The 18,603-nt window shown below is 42.5% G+C and overlaps 1 protein-coding gene across 2 annotated transcripts in view; it reads right to left on the reverse strand.

Moving 5' to 3' along the window:
• The window catches only part of akap12b (A kinase (PRKA) anchor protein 12b), a 43,697-nt gene that overhangs the window by 2,842 nt on the left and 22,252 nt on the right, over positions 1-18,603 (reverse strand). The window contains exons 1-2 of one of the 2 annotated variants that reach the window (XM_069158197.1): positions 8,847-9,118; positions 526-4,776 (exon numbers count right to left, since the gene is read on the reverse strand). In XM_069158197.1, the coding sequence (XP_069014298.1) occupies positions 530-4,776; positions 8,847-8,871 (4,272 nt within the window). In that variant the 5' untranslated portion in view covers positions 8,872-9,118 and the 3' untranslated portion in view covers positions 526-529. Of the gene's footprint in view, positions 1-525; positions 4,777-8,846; positions 9,119-18,603 lie in introns of those variants that run through there. The other variant, XM_069158196.1, reaches the window with a different exon arrangement.

The raw sequence follows: 18,603 nt of genomic DNA on the forward strand, positions 1-18,603 counted from the left end.
TATATATATATATAAAAGAAATAAGTCAGCCCAAACTTCTTCTTTTTTTTTTTTAAGTATGTTCTTTGAAGCTTTGTAACTGAATCTAACAAATGCGACATGGTTTCTTGACTCCATACTGAGCCTGTGATAGAAGAAAAACAGGAGGAGGGAGTGGAGGAATCATAATCAGCCTTTCAGCACAAGTTCATCTGCTCCTCACACACCGCTTCCCTTTAAGACCCCGGCCTACAAAGAAGGGGTCAACGGCGGCATTCCTGCTTTGATATCAAAGGTCCCCTGGTTACTCACAGCCCGAACAAAAGCTTTTTCATTTGGTCAGAGTGCAAATCCCCTCCCCTACTCCCTAATAAAAGTAGGACCCATTGATGTTTCAAAAAAGCCACTGAGAAGATTATTTGATATGCCAACAAAGGAATTTTTGAACTATCTACCTTTTTTCATTCTTTCCCATTCCTTCATAAATTTTACAGTAAAGAAAATGCTTTTCAAAAATAAGACAAAATGTTGTGGGATAAGTCTCACCTGCTCATGACGCTGCTGTGATCTCTGTGGATGCAGGCTCGATGTCCTTCACAGCCTCCTCGATCACCTCGATCACCTGCGCCATCACTTCTGCACACTTTGTTGACGCTGCTTTCTCTGTCTCTGGTTGGCTCGCCGCTGCCGCATCTGTGACTTGGCTGGGTGCAGCGACCTCCGCTGAACCTGTCGCTGGAGGTTCTTCTGCCAGCACTAGGAGTTTGTTATCACTTGCAGGGCTCTCAGCTGTTTCGCCGGTGTCTTCAGCCACATGACTGCTGCTGTCAATCTCCTCCACAGCCTCCTCTTCCACTGATGGTTCCTCAAGCACCTGCGCTGTCTGCAGGACCACCTGGACTGGCATGTGGATCTCAGGCCCTTTCTCTTTGTTCTCTTCTGACTCTGGTTTCACATCCTCAGCTGCCTCTCTTGCTCCTGGTTCCTGATCTTCTTTGCTCTCTTCCTCCTTGACCTGTTCATGCTCTTCACCTGTCTGGCTCTCCTCCTTTATCTCTGCTACTTCTTCCACTGTGATCATTTCTTCACTTACTTTTACCTCCACAGCTTTCTTCAAACCTTCTTCTGGTTGTCTCTCCTCCTCTTCAAGGCTCTCTGTTACCTCTGTTGGGATTGAGTCCATGACCTCTGTGGCAACACAGAGTGGCTGAAGGGACTTTATTTCTATTTTTTTGCAGACGACAGCAACAGTGGTGTCAGTGATAACAAGGTTGTTAGTTGAGATGTCAATCGCTTTCTCTGTTGTTGCCATTGCCTGGACTGCTTTTGGGATGGTAGCTGTTGACATGTCAGGCTTTTTGGGTTGAGGAACATCTTCTGAAACTTTATCCACAGCATCCTGAATGACAGATTGGGCAATGACCATGCTCTGAGCCTCAATTTCACAGGGCTGCTGGATTTCCTCCTTGATTTGCTCTATCTTCTCACTGGCCTGCTCAACGACTGCAATAACCTCCTCCTTGATTTCTTGCAGGTGGATTGTTGCATCTGACACCGAGGTTTTTTTCATGACCAACACGTTTGATGTTGCCACTTGGTCAGCCTCCATGCTGAGTGGGGCGACAAGGACCACAGTTTCTGTGAAAACAGGAACCTCCTCACCTCCGACTACAGGGAAGACTGGTTCAGTCTCCTCGGTGATCGTGGTGTTTGGAGTTTCCCCAATGGTGGAGGATATCTCTTCAGTCAAAGCCCGGCCAATCTCTTTGATAGGGGAGTTTTCTTCAGTGGCAGCAAGCTGCTCTGTGTCTATTTTCACTTCTTTGGTCTCTATAGTTACCTCAGAAAATTCTACACTCTGGGTGAAGACAGCAGTTTCACAGCTTTGTAAAATGGGATCGACTATTACAGTTTTAGAAGAGTTCTCCTCTACTGTGGTGTCTTGAATCACCTCCAACCCCTCCAGAGCAACGCCCACAACTCCAGCATTTTCGATCTCAGGTTCAAGACTCTCACTGGCGCCTTGAATGTCTCCAGCTTCACTTGCTGAACTTTCAACAACAGGCTCAAACTCAATGGTTTCTATTTGCTGCACTTCGACGTTGATCATTTTGTCTTCTGTTAGAGTTGCTTCCTCTACACTTAGTGGCTTATCCTCTACTGAAACCTCCGCGCTCAGAGCATCACGGATCACCGCTACACACTCCACAACAGGCAGTATAGGCTTCTCCAAAGCAACTTTGGCAATCTCCTTGGTGCCAAGGCCAGTGCAGATGGCCATGGCCTCATCACATGCATGTGTTTCCAGGATGGTATTTGTCATGGTCTTAACATTCTCAGTTGGCGGCTCATACTCAGTTTTTTCAGAGGCTTCCTCTGCAGGTACATCTTCTACAGTCACAGATGTCTGGCATGGAATTTGACTGATTTGGGCCTCAATACCTTCCACAATCTCTTCGGCGTTGTCTGACTGGGGTCCCTGAGGAACAGGGGTTGTTGCAGCAGGTAGAGCCAGAGCGACGGGCTTCACTTCAGCAGTGGACAGTTTGTGCTGTGTGTTCGCCGGAGCTTTAATCAGTGGAGCCTGGTTCTCCGTGTCATCCTCGGCAATGTCGGTGTCAACAGACTTGGGTGTGGCAGCATTCTCTGCTTCCTCCGGGATATCACTCAGCTGATCATGTTTGTCGTCCGCGTCTTCAACAATGGCTGGGATCCAGGAAGGGGATCTATCCTCAGTGGACACTTTAATTTGGACAGCGGCTGGTTCTGCTGGGGCTTCCTGTTTGGGTTCGTCATACTCTGACAGAGGAACCACAGCAGGGGTGTCGGAGTCCTCCTCACCTGAGCCCTGGTCAGTGGAGGCTTGTTTTTCAGCTTTCTTCTTCCTGCGTCCAGGGAAGAACTTCTTCAAGGAGAAATAGGACTCATCTTTTGGAGCTTCACTGTCTGACAGGACTTGTTCTGCAGGCTCCTCAGACTTTTCCTCAACTTTGGACCTACTCTTTGACATAACAATGCGTTTCAGTGTGTCCCAGGGGGACCCTCTCTCATGAGGGCTGGTTACAGGTTCAGGTGAAGAAGCAACTTCTCCTTCACTCTCAGCATTTTGGGAAGTGGTGACGGCAGCCTCGGTTTTAGCCTCCAGTTCCCCTTCTGCTGCCGCTCCTGGCACGTCCTCTTCAATCTTGGTCTCCTCATCATCAGAATCAGAAGTCCTCCTTGTCCTCTTCTTGGGTCCACCCATACACATTAGAGCCTCCCAGGAAACAGAGGTGTCCATTTTCCTTTTGGGCTCCTCTGTGCTACTGACCAGTTTCTCAGTGTTTTCAGTCTTTGGCTCTTCCTCAGAGAGCTTTTCATCTTTAGCCTCCTCCTCAACACTCGTATCTGCCAAAGGAGCACTCTCAGAGGAGGACAGTGTGGCTGACTTCGCTGGTTTGTCACTTGTGGCTTCATCTTCACTCTCAGAGGATCTTTTTACACGCTTCTTGGGTGTCACCAGTTTCTTAAAGGAGGACCAGGCAATGATACCCTCCTTTTTCTTCTCTCCATCAGATGCAACTTCACCTTCAGTCTCTTGGCTTGACTCATTCTGGGTCACCTCCACAGCAATGACATGCTCTCCTGACTCCTCTGGAGATGATGGCCCACTCCCAGCTTTAGGAGCCTCTGCTGAGTCTGTGGAGGATTGGAGCGGCTCGGCTCCCTGCTCCCCTGACTCGGTGAGCTTTGACTCAGTATCTTTCTTGCTCTTCTGTTTCTTAGTTGAGAGCTTCTTCAAGCCTGCTCCAGTGAAGAGCTTCTTCAGGGGGCTTCCCTGAGGCTTAGCCTTCTCCTGTGATGAAAGTAGCTCGGCCTCAGAGGTCACCTCCGCCGGAGCCTTCTCCTCTTCGGCACCAGCCTCTGCCTTTTGTTCCTCTTGCTTGGTTTCATCAGTAGCAGTTGCTGAGGCAGCAGGGGTTTCAGCAGATACTTCAGGCTCTGGGGTGGCCTCTGATTTCACTTCCTCTGGAGTAGTTGGTGCATCCTTCTTGGGCTCAGATTTTTCCTCCACAGGTGATGTTCCCTCCTTGGTTTCCTCGTCTGTCACAACTTTCTCCTCCTTTTCTTCCAAAGCAGAAACAGTTTCCTCTGTCTTAGCTGTATCCTCCTCAGCAGCTGCCTCCTTGTCCTCTTCCTCCTTCGTCTTCTTGATGCTGGCTTTCTTTCGCAGATTGGAGAAGAGTCCTCCATTGAAGAGCTTCCTAAAGGGGGACATGGTGCTCTCCTGCGATGGTGAAGTGGTCTCACCTTCCTTCTCTGCTCCTTCCTCCTTGACTGGTTCATCAGTGGCGCCTTCAGCTGGAGCATCAGTGGTTTCAGATTTGTCAGCATCTTTAGTGATGTCAGCTTCAGCAGTAGATGCCTCTGTATCAGCCTCCTTTCCTTCAGCGGTGCTCTTCTCCTCAGCAGTGGCAGCCTCCTCCTCCTTCGCAGGTTCATCAGTCCCACTGACCTCCTCTCCTTCTTTATCTCTGACTGTCAACAGCTTTACAGGATCCTTCTCCTCACTTTTGTCCTTCTTGAGTGTGAACTTAAAGCCCACGAAGCGGAAGATCTTCTTGAAGCCCACTTCACTGGCATCATCAGGTTTTTCCTCTGCTTCCTTCTCCTCAACAGCGGAAATGTCATTAGCATCAGGGGACTCTTTATCCACTTTCTCGCCATTTAATTGCGGAGTCATTTCGTCCTGAATGGTATCCATGGTCTCAGGAGCCTCCTCGTTTTGAGCCACAGACACACCATCCGGCTGGCCAACTAAAAATGACAAGAAAAGAAAGAACTTTCTGTTAGATGTTGATCAAATGTATTACTTTAGTGGACTACCTTTCTCTGCAGCCTCTGCTGTGCTCCAGAAATATCACTGACATTCCCATGATATTAAGTCAAAGCTGTAATCTGTAACATTCAGTTTTACAAAGTCAGGTAATAATGAGGAAATCAAATCACTGACTTTGGCCAGTGATTTGATTTCCTCACTATTACCTGATTTACTGTGTTCCATAAAAAATTCTACAAAGATACTGAATAAAACACATTAAAAGAGTTTTATACAATCTCTGAAACTCTCACTACCATCTGCAGATAATCTGAGGTTAAACAGAAAGTATTTGCTGAGATCCCGACCCCCTGAGCTGTTTCTAAATGATCGACTGCTTAATTGCAATCACATTATAATTTGGTCTAGCTAATCCTTTGCTGTGTAAACATACCAAAGATATAAAAGTTTAGGCATTAACACAAAGAAAACAGTAATCCCCAAGCAGGCATTCACTTGAAGTGTTGCACAATGAGAATTGTGCTGCTGACAGTTTGTGGATTATTATTGCAAAACAAATGTGTGCAGTCTGTCAAACACAAGCTCACAATGGTGCCATGTGCAAAACACTTCTAGTCACTTCTGATAGTCAGACTGAAACACTTATTCCATTAATTTGAGTAATTTCTTGGTCGTCACACAATTCTAAAACAAATGATGCATTAAAAGCTGAGAGACAAAAACCACACATGTATCACACACATACACATAAGAAGCCTGGCTGCCAAGTGGATCTGTGTTTTGACAGAGGAAGGCGTGGGGGGATGACGGCCGACCAGGGCCCCCTCAGATCTCACTACAGTCTGGGAAACCTCACATCTGATACCTTTGGACTCTCAAAGCAAATTCCCAGAACTTTTAATGCAGAGATATCAGGTTTTATAATTACACACAAAGACACATACGTGTTCCTTATATTGTGCACACTGTCAAAATATCATAAATAACAAAATATTTTACCTTAATTTTGACCTCAAAACTAAGGCAAGAATAGTATCATGTAAAAAAGAAAAAAGAACACGGTACTTGATCTATGTTCTATGAAAACTGGATCCAGTTTGTAAGTAGATCTCTATAATTTGTGTTGGATGACTGTCTGACAAAAATCATCAACTGTGCGCCCACATCGGTCTACATCCTTTTCCTAAATTATAGGCATGAGGCTTCACTCAGGAAGCACTGCATTTCTGGAATATTTTATCTTCAAAATAGAAAAGCTGTTATTTAACATTTTACCTGATCAATAGAATAATTGGGTCAAACCTTTTGACAAACACTGCTGACTAAATTTGGATGACAAAACAAAGAGGTGTTTTCATAGACTAACGTTCCTTACGAGGGCATGTCCACCTCTTATGCATATATTTCACTTGAGAGGAATGTGAGCTATGCTGCTCACCCGTGTTTAGGAAAAGTATTTTAGGATGCTCTACACATAATATGAATTTAAATACCAGGGGATTTCAAGAATGTTTATTTTTTTTTTCAGTTAAACTGTCTCGTCTGTGCCCATGTGGTATTCAAACAAAACAATACAGGCCTCCTCTACTACCCCTCCTTAAAACAAGTCCCAATCCCCTTGACCCAAATTCCACCACAGCAGGATGGATGAGGAGCCACCCCCTTCCCAAGGCACACATGCATACAAACACAATAGCTTTCTAACCCTCTCTGGCCTCCCAAAATAGAGGAAGGGGGTTGGTCAGCTTTCCTATTATCAAGAGGTATTGCAGCTCGGAGGAAGTTTGAAAATTTTACTAAACTGATGTAAAAATGAATTTAAAAAAGGCCTGTGTGATTTATTCATAATTAGTGTGACAGAGCGGGGGCTCTCGCTCACATAGGTGTTATTTTCAGGGAAGTCATCCAATCACACTGTGGTTAAGCAGGCAAGTCAAGACCAGAAGATGAGAAAAAAGTCAGCAATAAAACTTATCTAATGTGAAAACAAGCTTCTAAAGCCACTTCAACTAAATATTAAATCCTTTTCAGTGGTTACACCACTTCCTCTGCACAGTTTTCAATGAAGTTCTGTGATGGTGAAGCCTTTTTGAGTAAAGTGTGTGTGTGTGTGTGTGTGTGTGTGTGTGTGTGTGGGAGGGGTCAGACTGTTAGTAAGCCATCCCAGCCACGACCATGTGTATCTTCATGGACAATAAAACAGGAACCCTGTTGATTTAACAGACTACTGGCATCTCTCCTGTCTTTTTGATCTTTGTTTTCCGGCCCAACTTTTTTTTTTTTCTTTCTTCCAGACACACAACTGTTAACATCCCTCGACTGATTTTGCGGGAGGAGGAGAAGGAGTAAAGATTTGTGTAGGAGGGTGTTTTGAGTAACGACTGTACCAGAAAGAATGTGAGTGTGTGAGGGGTGAGCTGGCTGCAGGGGGTGAGGAGGGGACAGTTAAGAGATGAAGGGACAGTGGTGAGGGGTGTGGTGGGGGTGTTCGGCCAAAGGGCTGCAGCCTTAACTCGTTTTAGAGGGTGTCACATATCACGGACACACACATTCATAGCTGAAATGCTTCTCTCTGCTGGAGGGAGACAGGCTTTGTTTATGTGCGAGGGTAAGAGCATGAGGTAAGGCGAGGCTCTCATATTAAATATCATCACTATACAGCTCCAAACAGATTGTTGTACATCTACTCCCAGTCTCCAGTGAGATCAGATAAATGTTCAGCACTACTTTGGGATGGTGTGTATACAAAAAAAAAAAAAAAAAAAAAAAAAAAAAAAAAAGGGGAGGGGGTGGGGGGCAGTTGGGAGGCTGAATGGCAGCTATTATTTCTACACATATGTGCAAACTTGGCCAAATATATGCAAATCCTTATAATTACTATAGTCTGGATCATAAACCTTTAAACAAAAGACGTCAGTTAAAAACAGGGCAAGGCGACCCCCCCCCCCCTCCCTCGGTACCCTCCCCCCCAACAGAGAGGAGACTAACAGACTCTTCTTTGCACCCCCTCTCTGTATCAAAGGTGTGGTCAAAGTGTCTCTGTGGCTCCGGGGGACTTTTCAGCAGTTACACCCATTGTTGCACCATTTGCCTTTCTCTTATCTAATTCAGATCCTGATGTACGCTGAATTAGCCAGCAGCACATCACAGAAAACATAATTATTCTTTTTTATTTTTAATAATGATAATGTCTGGGACATTACATTTATTTATCAAAACCAAAACCTGAGGTCAACATGAAACAAAACATTCCTGCCCTGCTCCATCTAAACTATCACTCCCAGTTACAAGGCCAGAAGAAGAATCAGTTTTGGCATGTAATTAATTCCATACGCCTCTCTCTCCTCCAACCCTATCCTCTGTGGCAAACCTAAGCCCCACTGGGAATTAGGATCCCACTCTAATCTAACGAAATACTTCACATGATGGGATGCAGGGAGCAGGCTCAGTTGGTGACATGAGTTAAAAGCAGTGTTTGAACATATGTCTGTGAATGCGTCTTCATATATTTCTATATGGCAGCTGTCTCTCTGCGAATTCTTTTCCCATCATGAAGTTTGGTGGCTGTATGGGATGTACACTTTGAGTTCAGGGCACTCAGCGGTTGGTTTAGGCCAAAGACAGCAGTGACTCAGTGCTTGAGTTAAAATTTGTTAATATGATTGACTGAAGCAGTTCAGGATTGTTTTACTTTTTACACACTGAGGCTCTACAGTGGTCAAAGAAAACCCATCTCCCACTGAAACCACTCATCCGTGCCGGGACATCTACAAACCACAAGGCTCACTAACCACACCCTCAGGACAACAATGCCTTTGGTTATACAAGGAAAAACACACTTGCTTCTTATATCTTAAATAAGTAACAAAAAGCAAAACAATAAAACAGGTCAAATATCAAGTTTAAATATTGTTTGGTGCAAGCACAGTAAACAGCAGCCACAACTTAAAACTTTTTTTTTTTTCCCAGAAATGAATTAATCTTGTAATGAGTTCAAAATCAAATGTTAAAAAGTTATCAAAAGGTTTCTCTGACTCATTGTTCTTACCTGTTAAAGTAATTGTTCCAAGCATTGGTGGAAGTCCAAAAATCCTTTCTCCAAAAAATTACAAAAAACAAAGAAAGATACAAAAAAATACTTAAATGATTAAAAAATATTCTTTAAAATAAATGCTACTCGGTCTTTTAGTATTGTTTTTCCTTCACTTCACTGCACACTCAGTAAAATCTTTGAGTGGCTTCTTTCGCTCAGCTCCGTCTTGACTACTAAACTCTGAGGGTAGAAGCTGTGTCTCGCTCTCTCCCTCTCTTGCAGTGCTTCTCAGTCAGTATGAACAGAAAAGAGCTCTCCACACACATTTCAACAGACTGACACACATGTCATGTTAGGACCACCCCTGCCTCCCTCTTCCACCCACCTTCCTCGCCTTTCTTCAGCTGTTCTGAATGAACCCCCCAGCCCGCCCACCACCCACCCACCCACCCACCACCAACTACTCCTCCTCCTCCTCCTCCTCCTCCGTTATCCACTCACACTCCGTCAGACCTCAGCGTCCACCCTGGATGACTGAACCACATCATGTGATCCTTCAACGAATCGTTTGTTTTCCAAAAAAATGTGAAACTATTGTACATGCATACATACAACCACCCCCCTCCACACGCACACATAACCCTAATCCTGTCCATACTGTCATGTAGACTCAGATTTATGTCCTTGGAGGGGGATGGGGGGGGACTCTATAGTCTCCATCTCTGGCCTTAATACCCATGTGTACCCATAATAGTTTTTTTTTTTTACTAAAAAGGATCTGGAAACCACCCAAGCCCTCCTATACCCTCCACTCTCGCACCCCTTTTTCAGGAGGCAATCAGGTTCTCCCTTGTAACTCATGGCTCATGTCATGCAGAGGGAATTTTAGGACTTTATATGGTAACTAACTCCCCGATGAAAATATTTTTGTTTAACTTTGTTGCCTCTAAAATCTGATTCTTTAAAGAAAAAAACATAAAACAGTAAAAGTTAGCTCACTATATGTTGCCCAGACATATCAAGGCAAAGTTCAAACCAAGATCACAAACCCAAGTCTTGAACAGGGGTGCCATCGAGTTGCCGCCTGCCCCCCTGTGGATGTTAATAGGCCCCTCTCAATTGCTCCAATACAGACACATTTAATTCAGCTTTTGTCTGCGGGGGGGGGGGGGGGGGGGGGGGGGGACTAGGAGGAATGCAGATAAATCCTCAGGTAAATACCAGCATAATCAGATGTCACACTTCAGCATTGTCCCGCAGGAATGTGTGAATTCCATCCAGAAGGCTCCCAAATGGATGATAACAGCAGTAATCAAGTACCGTCTGTAAGCAGCCCTCTCCCCCCAAAAAAGTGTGTATTTGGAGATTTAAAATGCGGATTCACAGAGGGACTTTATTGAAAACAAGTGATTCAGCATAGTGTCATCTCCAGGTGCTAGACGACTGAAGAGTCAGTCCAGGTTATTGCAAGTATAAAAAGTCAGCATGTATGATAGGTTTGATGTGTTCTTGAGAGATTAATTGAATTACTGAATTTCAAATATACAACTCAACATGCTCATTTAATATCAAATCAGGCAAGGACAAGACAACCAAGGATCAGACAACACACGGGCAAGACCAATCATCATAGTTTCTCTTAATCCAACACCACTTCCTGAGATTATGAACCTTCAGATTACTTACCTGTAAATTGTAGTCCAATGTCTAATCTATGTAATTCAGTTAGGTTCTAGGTCATAAGTGTATAATTGTAATTAATCTGCACATTCATATGTAACGGCAAGTTCAGCGTGAGAACCTAAGGCCATTTCATAAACGCCTGATGAGTCATTTACTGAACATTTCATTCATCTGTTTTTGCACTGACTCATCTAACAGGTATTTTACTATGTGTGCTGTGCTTCATGATGACCACTGACAGTAGATTGTGCTAAGTGGACAGTGAGTCAGGCTGAAGGGAATTCAGAGAGTGCCTTCCACATCTTCCTTTTAACCTCCCAACTTCCGTCATGTGACTCATCCACATCAGTCACATTCCTGGACTTCCATACATACTGAGACATTTTGATTTAGATCACACAGTTTGGGAAATACAGCAGACAATGAGGGGAAGAAGCCATTCGGTTTGTTCTTGGTACAAAGACACCACTCTGAATTTATCCCGTGACAAAGTATGTCTATATGTGGCCTTGGCCCGATTTATGCCAAAACATATCCCACAGTACCACATCTTCACAATGGATAATACATGATTTCTTTGCTGTGAAGAAAAGAACGCTGAATAAAAGCCACTAGTGTGCCGTAACTATCCAAACTCCCATGATGGTATTTCTTCTCTGATCCCTTTTTGGTCTCGGTGATAATTTGATTAATCTTGAAGATTATAGAGCTGTGGTGGCCCCGTCAGTACAAATTAATGATCGGCAGCCAGACACTGCTGGAACCCACAGCACTTTTCTAATTTGGTCAGAAGAAAGTTAGAAAATTGGAAAAATAAAAACAAAAAAAACATGCCTTTTTTTTTGTCTATCAGTTCAAAATCCAAATATATTTATCGTGTACTATCATAAGGGACCAAGAAAACCATAAAATGTTCATATGAGAACCTGAAACATAATTTTCTTTTTTAAACGTCTGCTTTGTTTTTAAATTAATAATCTGTTATCAAGTAGTTGCCTTCAGTTTTCTGTTTTTTACCTTATTGATGAATTGATTAGGTGCCTCAGCTCTAAATTCAAGGGGAGAAGCCATAGTTTTCAATGATCTACGTTTGAACTTTGTTTAAATGTACATAAAGTAATATTTTCTTTGCCTTTTGTTTTATTAGAAAAATACTCATTTGATTAAAATTTATCCAAAAACGACAGTAAATAAAAACCAAGTGTATTTAAACTGCTGGGAAGTCTTGACAACACAGTGCCAAGTCTGTGGAGGTGACACCCATGGATGTTGATTAATCAGAAAACGTGCTGGAGTTGAAGAATGTTTGAGGAGGGGTCTTGCCTGGTCGGGGCGGGCGGGCGGAGGGGTTCAGGGCGGAGGGGCTTTTTGTGGCCATTAAAGAAGTGAATGACATCATTGGACAGCAAAGAAGAAACCGCCCCTTGCTCTTCCAAGAACTGAATAGAATGATGTTGAAATATTTGGAGGAAAGGGAAACGAGGGTAGCGAGTGTGTGAAACTGCCAGAGATCAGAGAGATTTGTCATTCAGTAACTTCCCTTTCTTCTCCATTTTTTTTTTTTAATTATTTTTTGCTCCTTTCACACTGTCGTTTATTTCCTGAATCCACACTTCAATCCTCTTTAATCCTTCTCCACTACTTTCCCCTCGGTCTCCTCTATCCTCTCGAGGCCCCGTCCCACCACTCCTCTTGGTTTGTGTGTGGGCCGGAGGGATGGATAAGAATGTCGGACAGGAAACGCAGTCATTTCTTGACATCACCATTTCCTCTTCCTTTTACCGATTTCCTTGAGTTACACTCATTCTGTACTCGTACAGTCTGTCCAGAAAACATTCCGTACATTACGTGATGTAGCGTGACAAGACAAACACTATGGCTGTGACGTCTCAGTTTTTTATATCTTTTTGCTGTAAAACAATGAAGGATCACGTTTACAGCTTTCAGCATTGAGAGAGGAGGTGTTGGTCCCAGTTCATTGAATATTGTCTTGCAAGAAACTGGCTAAAATCAAGAGATCAAGCACGTTTGCGTCCATTACTGTTGGTCTTCTTTGCAGTCTATTTCCAGGCCTTCAACCTACGACTAAAAAGGATCGGGTCAAGGGCAGCATTTCATCCAGAGGAGTATGTTTAGCCACCATATACCATCTGTTATACATGTCTTCCACTTTTTTCTGCATTCCTGAAATATCTACACCAGCAATTTGGCATTCCAGTTGTTGTGATGCATCATCTTGTCTTCCAATACTGGAATGTATAAGTGGGGAAGTGGAGATCTGAGGAGCTGCTCTTGGAGATTGGAAAGAGGCCTCAGGGCCTGGTTAGCATTTACAAATGAGTAGAGATGAATGAACTCTTTTCGTCACATATCAGTAAGAAAGGCAGTTCAACAAGATTGTAATCTTTGAGGTGGGTTTTGATCCACACGAATATAAATTTCAATTGAGTGCACTGAAACTAAATCTAGGTCGAAGCTTTGTACCAATTTGTGTGGAGATGCCAGTAAAAAAAAAAAAAAAACATGTTCTTGTTCTTCATCTGCTGTTCAGGAAAACTAAAATTGCTTTTCCATGTTCTTCCTGGCTGCTTTTCCCTTTTTCCTCACTTCAGTCTACACATCTCTGCTTAACATTACAGTTTGGCAGAAATCCGTTAGCTTGTGCTTGATATACACTCACAAAATGCTCATGTTGACACGCCATTTAAGCTCAACTGAGTGTTTAAAATCAAATTTTCCTGAAAGGCTGAGCAGTGACATAATTCCACTTGTTTCCACAACAATTTGAGTTGTTCTGGGACCTTTTCTTAAAACAAATGTTGGTAACTTAAGTCAATGTGGACAAAAAGCAGATTGCTGAAGTATCAAGTATCCTGTAGAAGATTACACTTAATTTTTGCATTGGAGTGAAAACCTCACCTCACTGACACATTCTTGGCACCTCTTTAAAGAAGATTTTGTAATTAATTGCAAGGTAAAAATCACCTGTTATAATATATAGATACTGGCTGCTTTGTAACAGGGGCCATAACGCTATTAAAGAGGAGAAGGAGGGGTCAACCACATTCTTGGTCCATTCTCTCAATCCTCCATGTGCCTGGGGGAGGTTAGGAGTTGAGGAGGGAGATTAGGTTCCCTGATGCCGGGAAAGATGAGAGAGGAGATCCTGCGGAGACGAGTAGGTCCTGGGGGGTCTGGGAGTCCTTGTGGGAGCCCACTACGAGTTTGACTTTATGACAGTACTTTTAGGCCCCGCGCACCGACAACTATCATCTGAATAGTGCTGACCTGGCTAATTTAGTTATTTCAAATGATTTGGTTTGGCTTTTAAACTTTTAGATTTGTGTTTTGAATCTGGTGGATTTGGAAAAACATTTAATTTGATATGTCCAGTGGTCCCGACCTTTTGTTTTCTTGTATAAATGCACTTTAATGGAGCGTGGCTCTTTGGCAAACTATAAGAAGACGCTGGCTACACTGAAGAGGATGTTGATAGAAAAAGGCGCAAAGAGAAAAAGAGTGACTGTTCAAGAGGTGCAAAAGTAAACTCAGACTGGCTTTTAGATGTTGGTGGGAGGTTTGTGAAATTAAAGGCAAAAAGGATGCCTGGCTGGCCTTGGACTAGTGTATAAGAAAGCTTGTCATGTCTTGTTGAAATTGTTGGTTTTTATTTAAATAATTATTTCCTGTGATAACCAGCTGTTGCCATAAAGGCTTCTGTTGCTCCCCAAAAGTTTGTTGTCTTCAACAGCTGAAATGTTGTTCAGGTTGTTCCTTTGCCAGCAGCACTGAAAACTGTCTGAAAAAAAAAGCCTCCTGTCTGATTAGTGCAGAGGATGAGACAGCAGCTGACAAATAGCAGCTTTCTAATAGAGTTCTTTTATCATCTCCAGCCCTGAAGTGTGTCCTTAAAGCACCCACTTCATAATAAATGACTAAATAAAACATGCTGCATAGATGAACATAATTGCAGTTCTAACTGGACAATGATGGATCATCAGGGACTGAAGGGCTTTCAAGCACTCCAGTCTCAAACTCTGCCTCCCTAACATGTCCCTCAGGGATGTCTTCCTTTCTCTGAGGGGAGAGAAATCATTCTGATATCTCACAGCCAGTTAATAGATAGTCATCCGCACACACCAACAATACACATCAAGGACACTAGTTTCCCTCCAGCAGTGTAAGGACAGTAGAAAAAGATGCACAAGAACCAGAAGTGTCAACCATAATGAGTCTTGTCAGCTGGAATGTAAAAGGAGTATAGGCAGAAATCCAAGAGGAACGATCCAGCGGCTGGATTGTGTTAGCTTGAAGCGTTATTGGCAGTGATCAGACAGAGCTTAAGTGAAGGGAGAGGTCCCTTCCACAGGCATGATGAAATATTTTGGCAACACGACTACGTATGTCCCCCGAGTCGAGCCTAAGTAAGTCCATCCTGGAATGAAATCATGGCCACACATAAACTGCACGCACGCACGCTTAAGAGTTCACACAAACTGTAATATATTCACCTTGAGAAAGTTTACACCTGCAACCAAAAAAGAAGCAGACCGAGACACGAGTGAATTATTTCTGCGAATTTATAACAAACATGGGACCTACAGCATTTTAAAAAAAATCCATCTTAGTTTTTGACACACTTGGACCGCCACGGTATGTCGCAGTTTGACACTCTTTACAAAGTTGGGTTATGATTACAACTTCATGTCATAATCGATGAATATATCCACTACTTTTTGTTTAATAAATTAATTTAAAAAAAAAAGTTTAGTCTACAAAGTGTCAAAATGAGCACAGCTCTTCATTTCAACTTGCGACACTTTAAAAGCCCAAAGCAATTCAGCCTATAACAAAATCAGATCGGGAGAAGCTTTAAACACGGAGGAGCTAAAATCTGCTTATTCTATTACATTTTTTCTGCGAAATTACATTAAAAGAGATTATTTTACAATTTTGTTTGATTAAAGTTCCATAAAACCTGATATTACGCCAAGTATTTAGTCCACCTTTCAGTCCATTAGGCGTTACCATGTCAGTGTCACGTTTTGCCTTGCCTAGGCATTAAAAATAAGGTGCCTTCGGTTTGGGCACCAAAAACGTCGTGGTTTAGTTCAGGAGAGACACTTTTTTGTGTGTTACATGTCACTGTTGCAATTTCACAAGGTCTATGAACCAGAACTACTTGGATAGGGTTAGGAACAGGTCATTGTTTAGGTTAAAATAAGTAATTCTACGTAATTACAGTTATGTTCCCCACGTGGAAAGTTTCAACCACCTTCTACCACCTCCTTACTCAGACTTTATCTTAGCACCTCACATAACCTCCCTCTTCAACCCTGGTCATACCATGCGTGTACACTCTTCACGCCAATACGAGGCAAAACACCGACACGCTATCCTCTAGTGGACTGACGGGTGTATTACAAGCTTCGTCGTATGTCATGAATGTTTGTAGGATTCATCACCTGATTGATGACTTTCAACCTCCTACACTGATTTGTTTGCACACTTTAATGAATAAATATAAGGAATTGATTTTATGTGGTTAACCGCACCCATCTAGTCCCCAGAGTGGGATTGAAAAAAAACAGATGCAGTATTTGACTTGTGACGGGTGTCCATGTACCCCACACAAACACAAACTTGTATGAACACATTCACACAGTCAGCGTTTTCTCCCTCTCAAGCCTTTTTCCAGAAATCTGCTCTCTTTTGGAGCCTACGAGCCATCTGGGAGGGTCCGTCATCGCTCTGGCCAGTGCATTACATCAGCTTTGATGTCACTCTTTGGGCTCCCACTACAGCCCGTGGACCCACACCCCTGAAACTCTAGCAACACAAACACACATGCAGGCTTATATGCACATCTACCTTGACTACACAAATTTGTACTGTTACTAATGTAATCAACATAGAAAAATCAGCATTATTTACTGGTTTGCACTAAAAGAAAATAGAGACTGCTTTTAATTTGACAAAAACTGAAGAAATAATTTGATTCATTTTGATTCAATTTGAGGGAATGATGCCACGGCATTGATGCTAGAATGACGCAATCGGTGGACGCATCATTCATAAATGAAGTCATCGTCTTTCCCTCTCTTTGTACTTATTTTTACTCCCCTCCAGCTTTCTACTTGACTCTCCCCTTTTTTTTCTTTTAGCAATAAAACATTTTTGAGTGCCTCCCAAAAACTCTGCTTTCATGTAATATTTATTCAGTTCCTTTCCGTCTACCTGGTGACTTCTTGTAAAACCTGCATTACAAAACCTCCAGCCTCGTGCTTGGACAGACTTGATGAAGGATTTTCAAACATTATTTGAGGCAATTTATTATCACATTTTTCTCCGTGAAACTGAAGGCCTCCAAAGATGAAATCTAGAAATCTTAACATGGATGAATACCAAGTAACAACAAAAACAAGCAACTTTTAAGTTGGATTGAGCTTTTCATGCACCGCTTTATTCCTAATTAAATTAATTATTTCTACCTCCTTATTAGGATTCCTCAAAGCCAGAATAAAACTGTCTCTTCATCTCCTTCGCTTGGCACAGTCACCTCATATGAACCAGCAGATTCAGCGTTTCTATTCACAAAGGGGTTGGCTACTGACAAACGCACTGGAAAATGAAACTCCAGACCATTTTTATCCTTTAATACCAATTCAAACAAATACTTTCAGTAAATTGATTAAACATTCCTTGATAGATGACAGAATAAATATTTTTTTACTGCATCATATCTACATATTTATTTCTTTTTGTACATTCTCACTGTCCCAGTAAATTTAGAATAATTTAATCAGCCACTAAAATTCCCATAAATGTCAATATCAGTTCAATATCAGTTTTCATCAGAAATGGGCACAGAAAAAAACAGGGATGTTTTTTTTTTTTTTTTTTTAACACATTGAGTGAGTTATTGGTGTCTCCACCTATCTCAAACATGTTTGTCGAGTTAGCCGGGTGGAGTATGAGTGTGATGTGTTTGGGGAGTGGAGTTTCCCATCTGGGCTGGCCCTCAAACTGTAAACACTGCTATACCTGATAGAGAGAGATTATGGTTGTGTGTTAGTGTATCTGTCAGTCTTTTGATCTGCAGCCAGTCTTTTGTTGTTTTTTGTTGTTATCAGAGAGATTATTCCTCTCTTCCTGTCTCCCACAATGCATTGCTGTGTTTATCAGGCTGTATAAGAGGAACCGCAGCGGGATGTGAAAGCCCTCCATACTTTTCTCTCCTCCTATCTTCTCTCTCTGCTCATTATGTACGTCCTTTCTTTTCACTCCCCTGCACTCTTTTTTTTATCTGAACTCTTGAAGGTCCTTGACAATTTTTGAAGTTTTCTGTTGTTTGTGTCCTGTTTTTAGTCCTGCTGCTGAGAGCGCTCGGTGGTATGAGGGCATGTCAGACGGTCTTTAGGTCGATAGGAGGAGAAGAATAAGTAGAGTACAAATGCAGAATGGACTCCAGTGCTTTTAAAATGGAGGGGTAAAGCCACGCCAAATGTTGTGAGATAGGATAAAAAGTATGATGGAAGGGCAAATGGAAATTAAATCAAATTAAAATGTCCAGCAACAACTTTGCAGACTTTTAGACCGAGTCAACATGTACACAGGTATTTTTTGAAAATGTGTTTTTTTTTTTCTTTTGTCCAAAAGTAAATGCAGTTCAGGTCACTGAAAACTGGCTTTTTTGAAAACTTTTTCCAGGATGAAGAATTTCAGAAACTCAGTTAAAGTGTTGAAATGTAGACAAGGAGATTTTGGTTTGTGTTATTATTTCCTAAGTTTACATGAGGCCACATTTTGTACAAAGCCGGACGTGGCAAAAATAGTGTTGGCTCTGAGTTCGCCAACAGGAGGTTTTATGTTAAGAAATACATGTGCTACATAATCCAACACTTTCTTCGACTTAGACTTCACCACCAACATCTCTGGTTTTGAACTAGACCTGCTCGGACCTCCAGTTGCTCGGACAACTTTGAGAATAAAGTGATTGTTGTTGAAGAATGTCGAGAAAACTTTTGTTTGTCGAGGACATTGTGTTGGTTTGGCATGCTCTTGACAGCACCGCAATTGTGTTTTTGTG

Source organism: Embiotoca jacksoni, unplaced genomic scaffold (assembly GCF_022577435.1).
Source record: "Embiotoca jacksoni isolate LCO1_2020_lvr unplaced genomic scaffold, fEmbJac1.0.p SCAF_23, whole genome shotgun sequence".
NCBI lineage: Eukaryota > Metazoa > Chordata > Actinopteri > Embiotocidae > Embiotoca > Embiotoca jacksoni.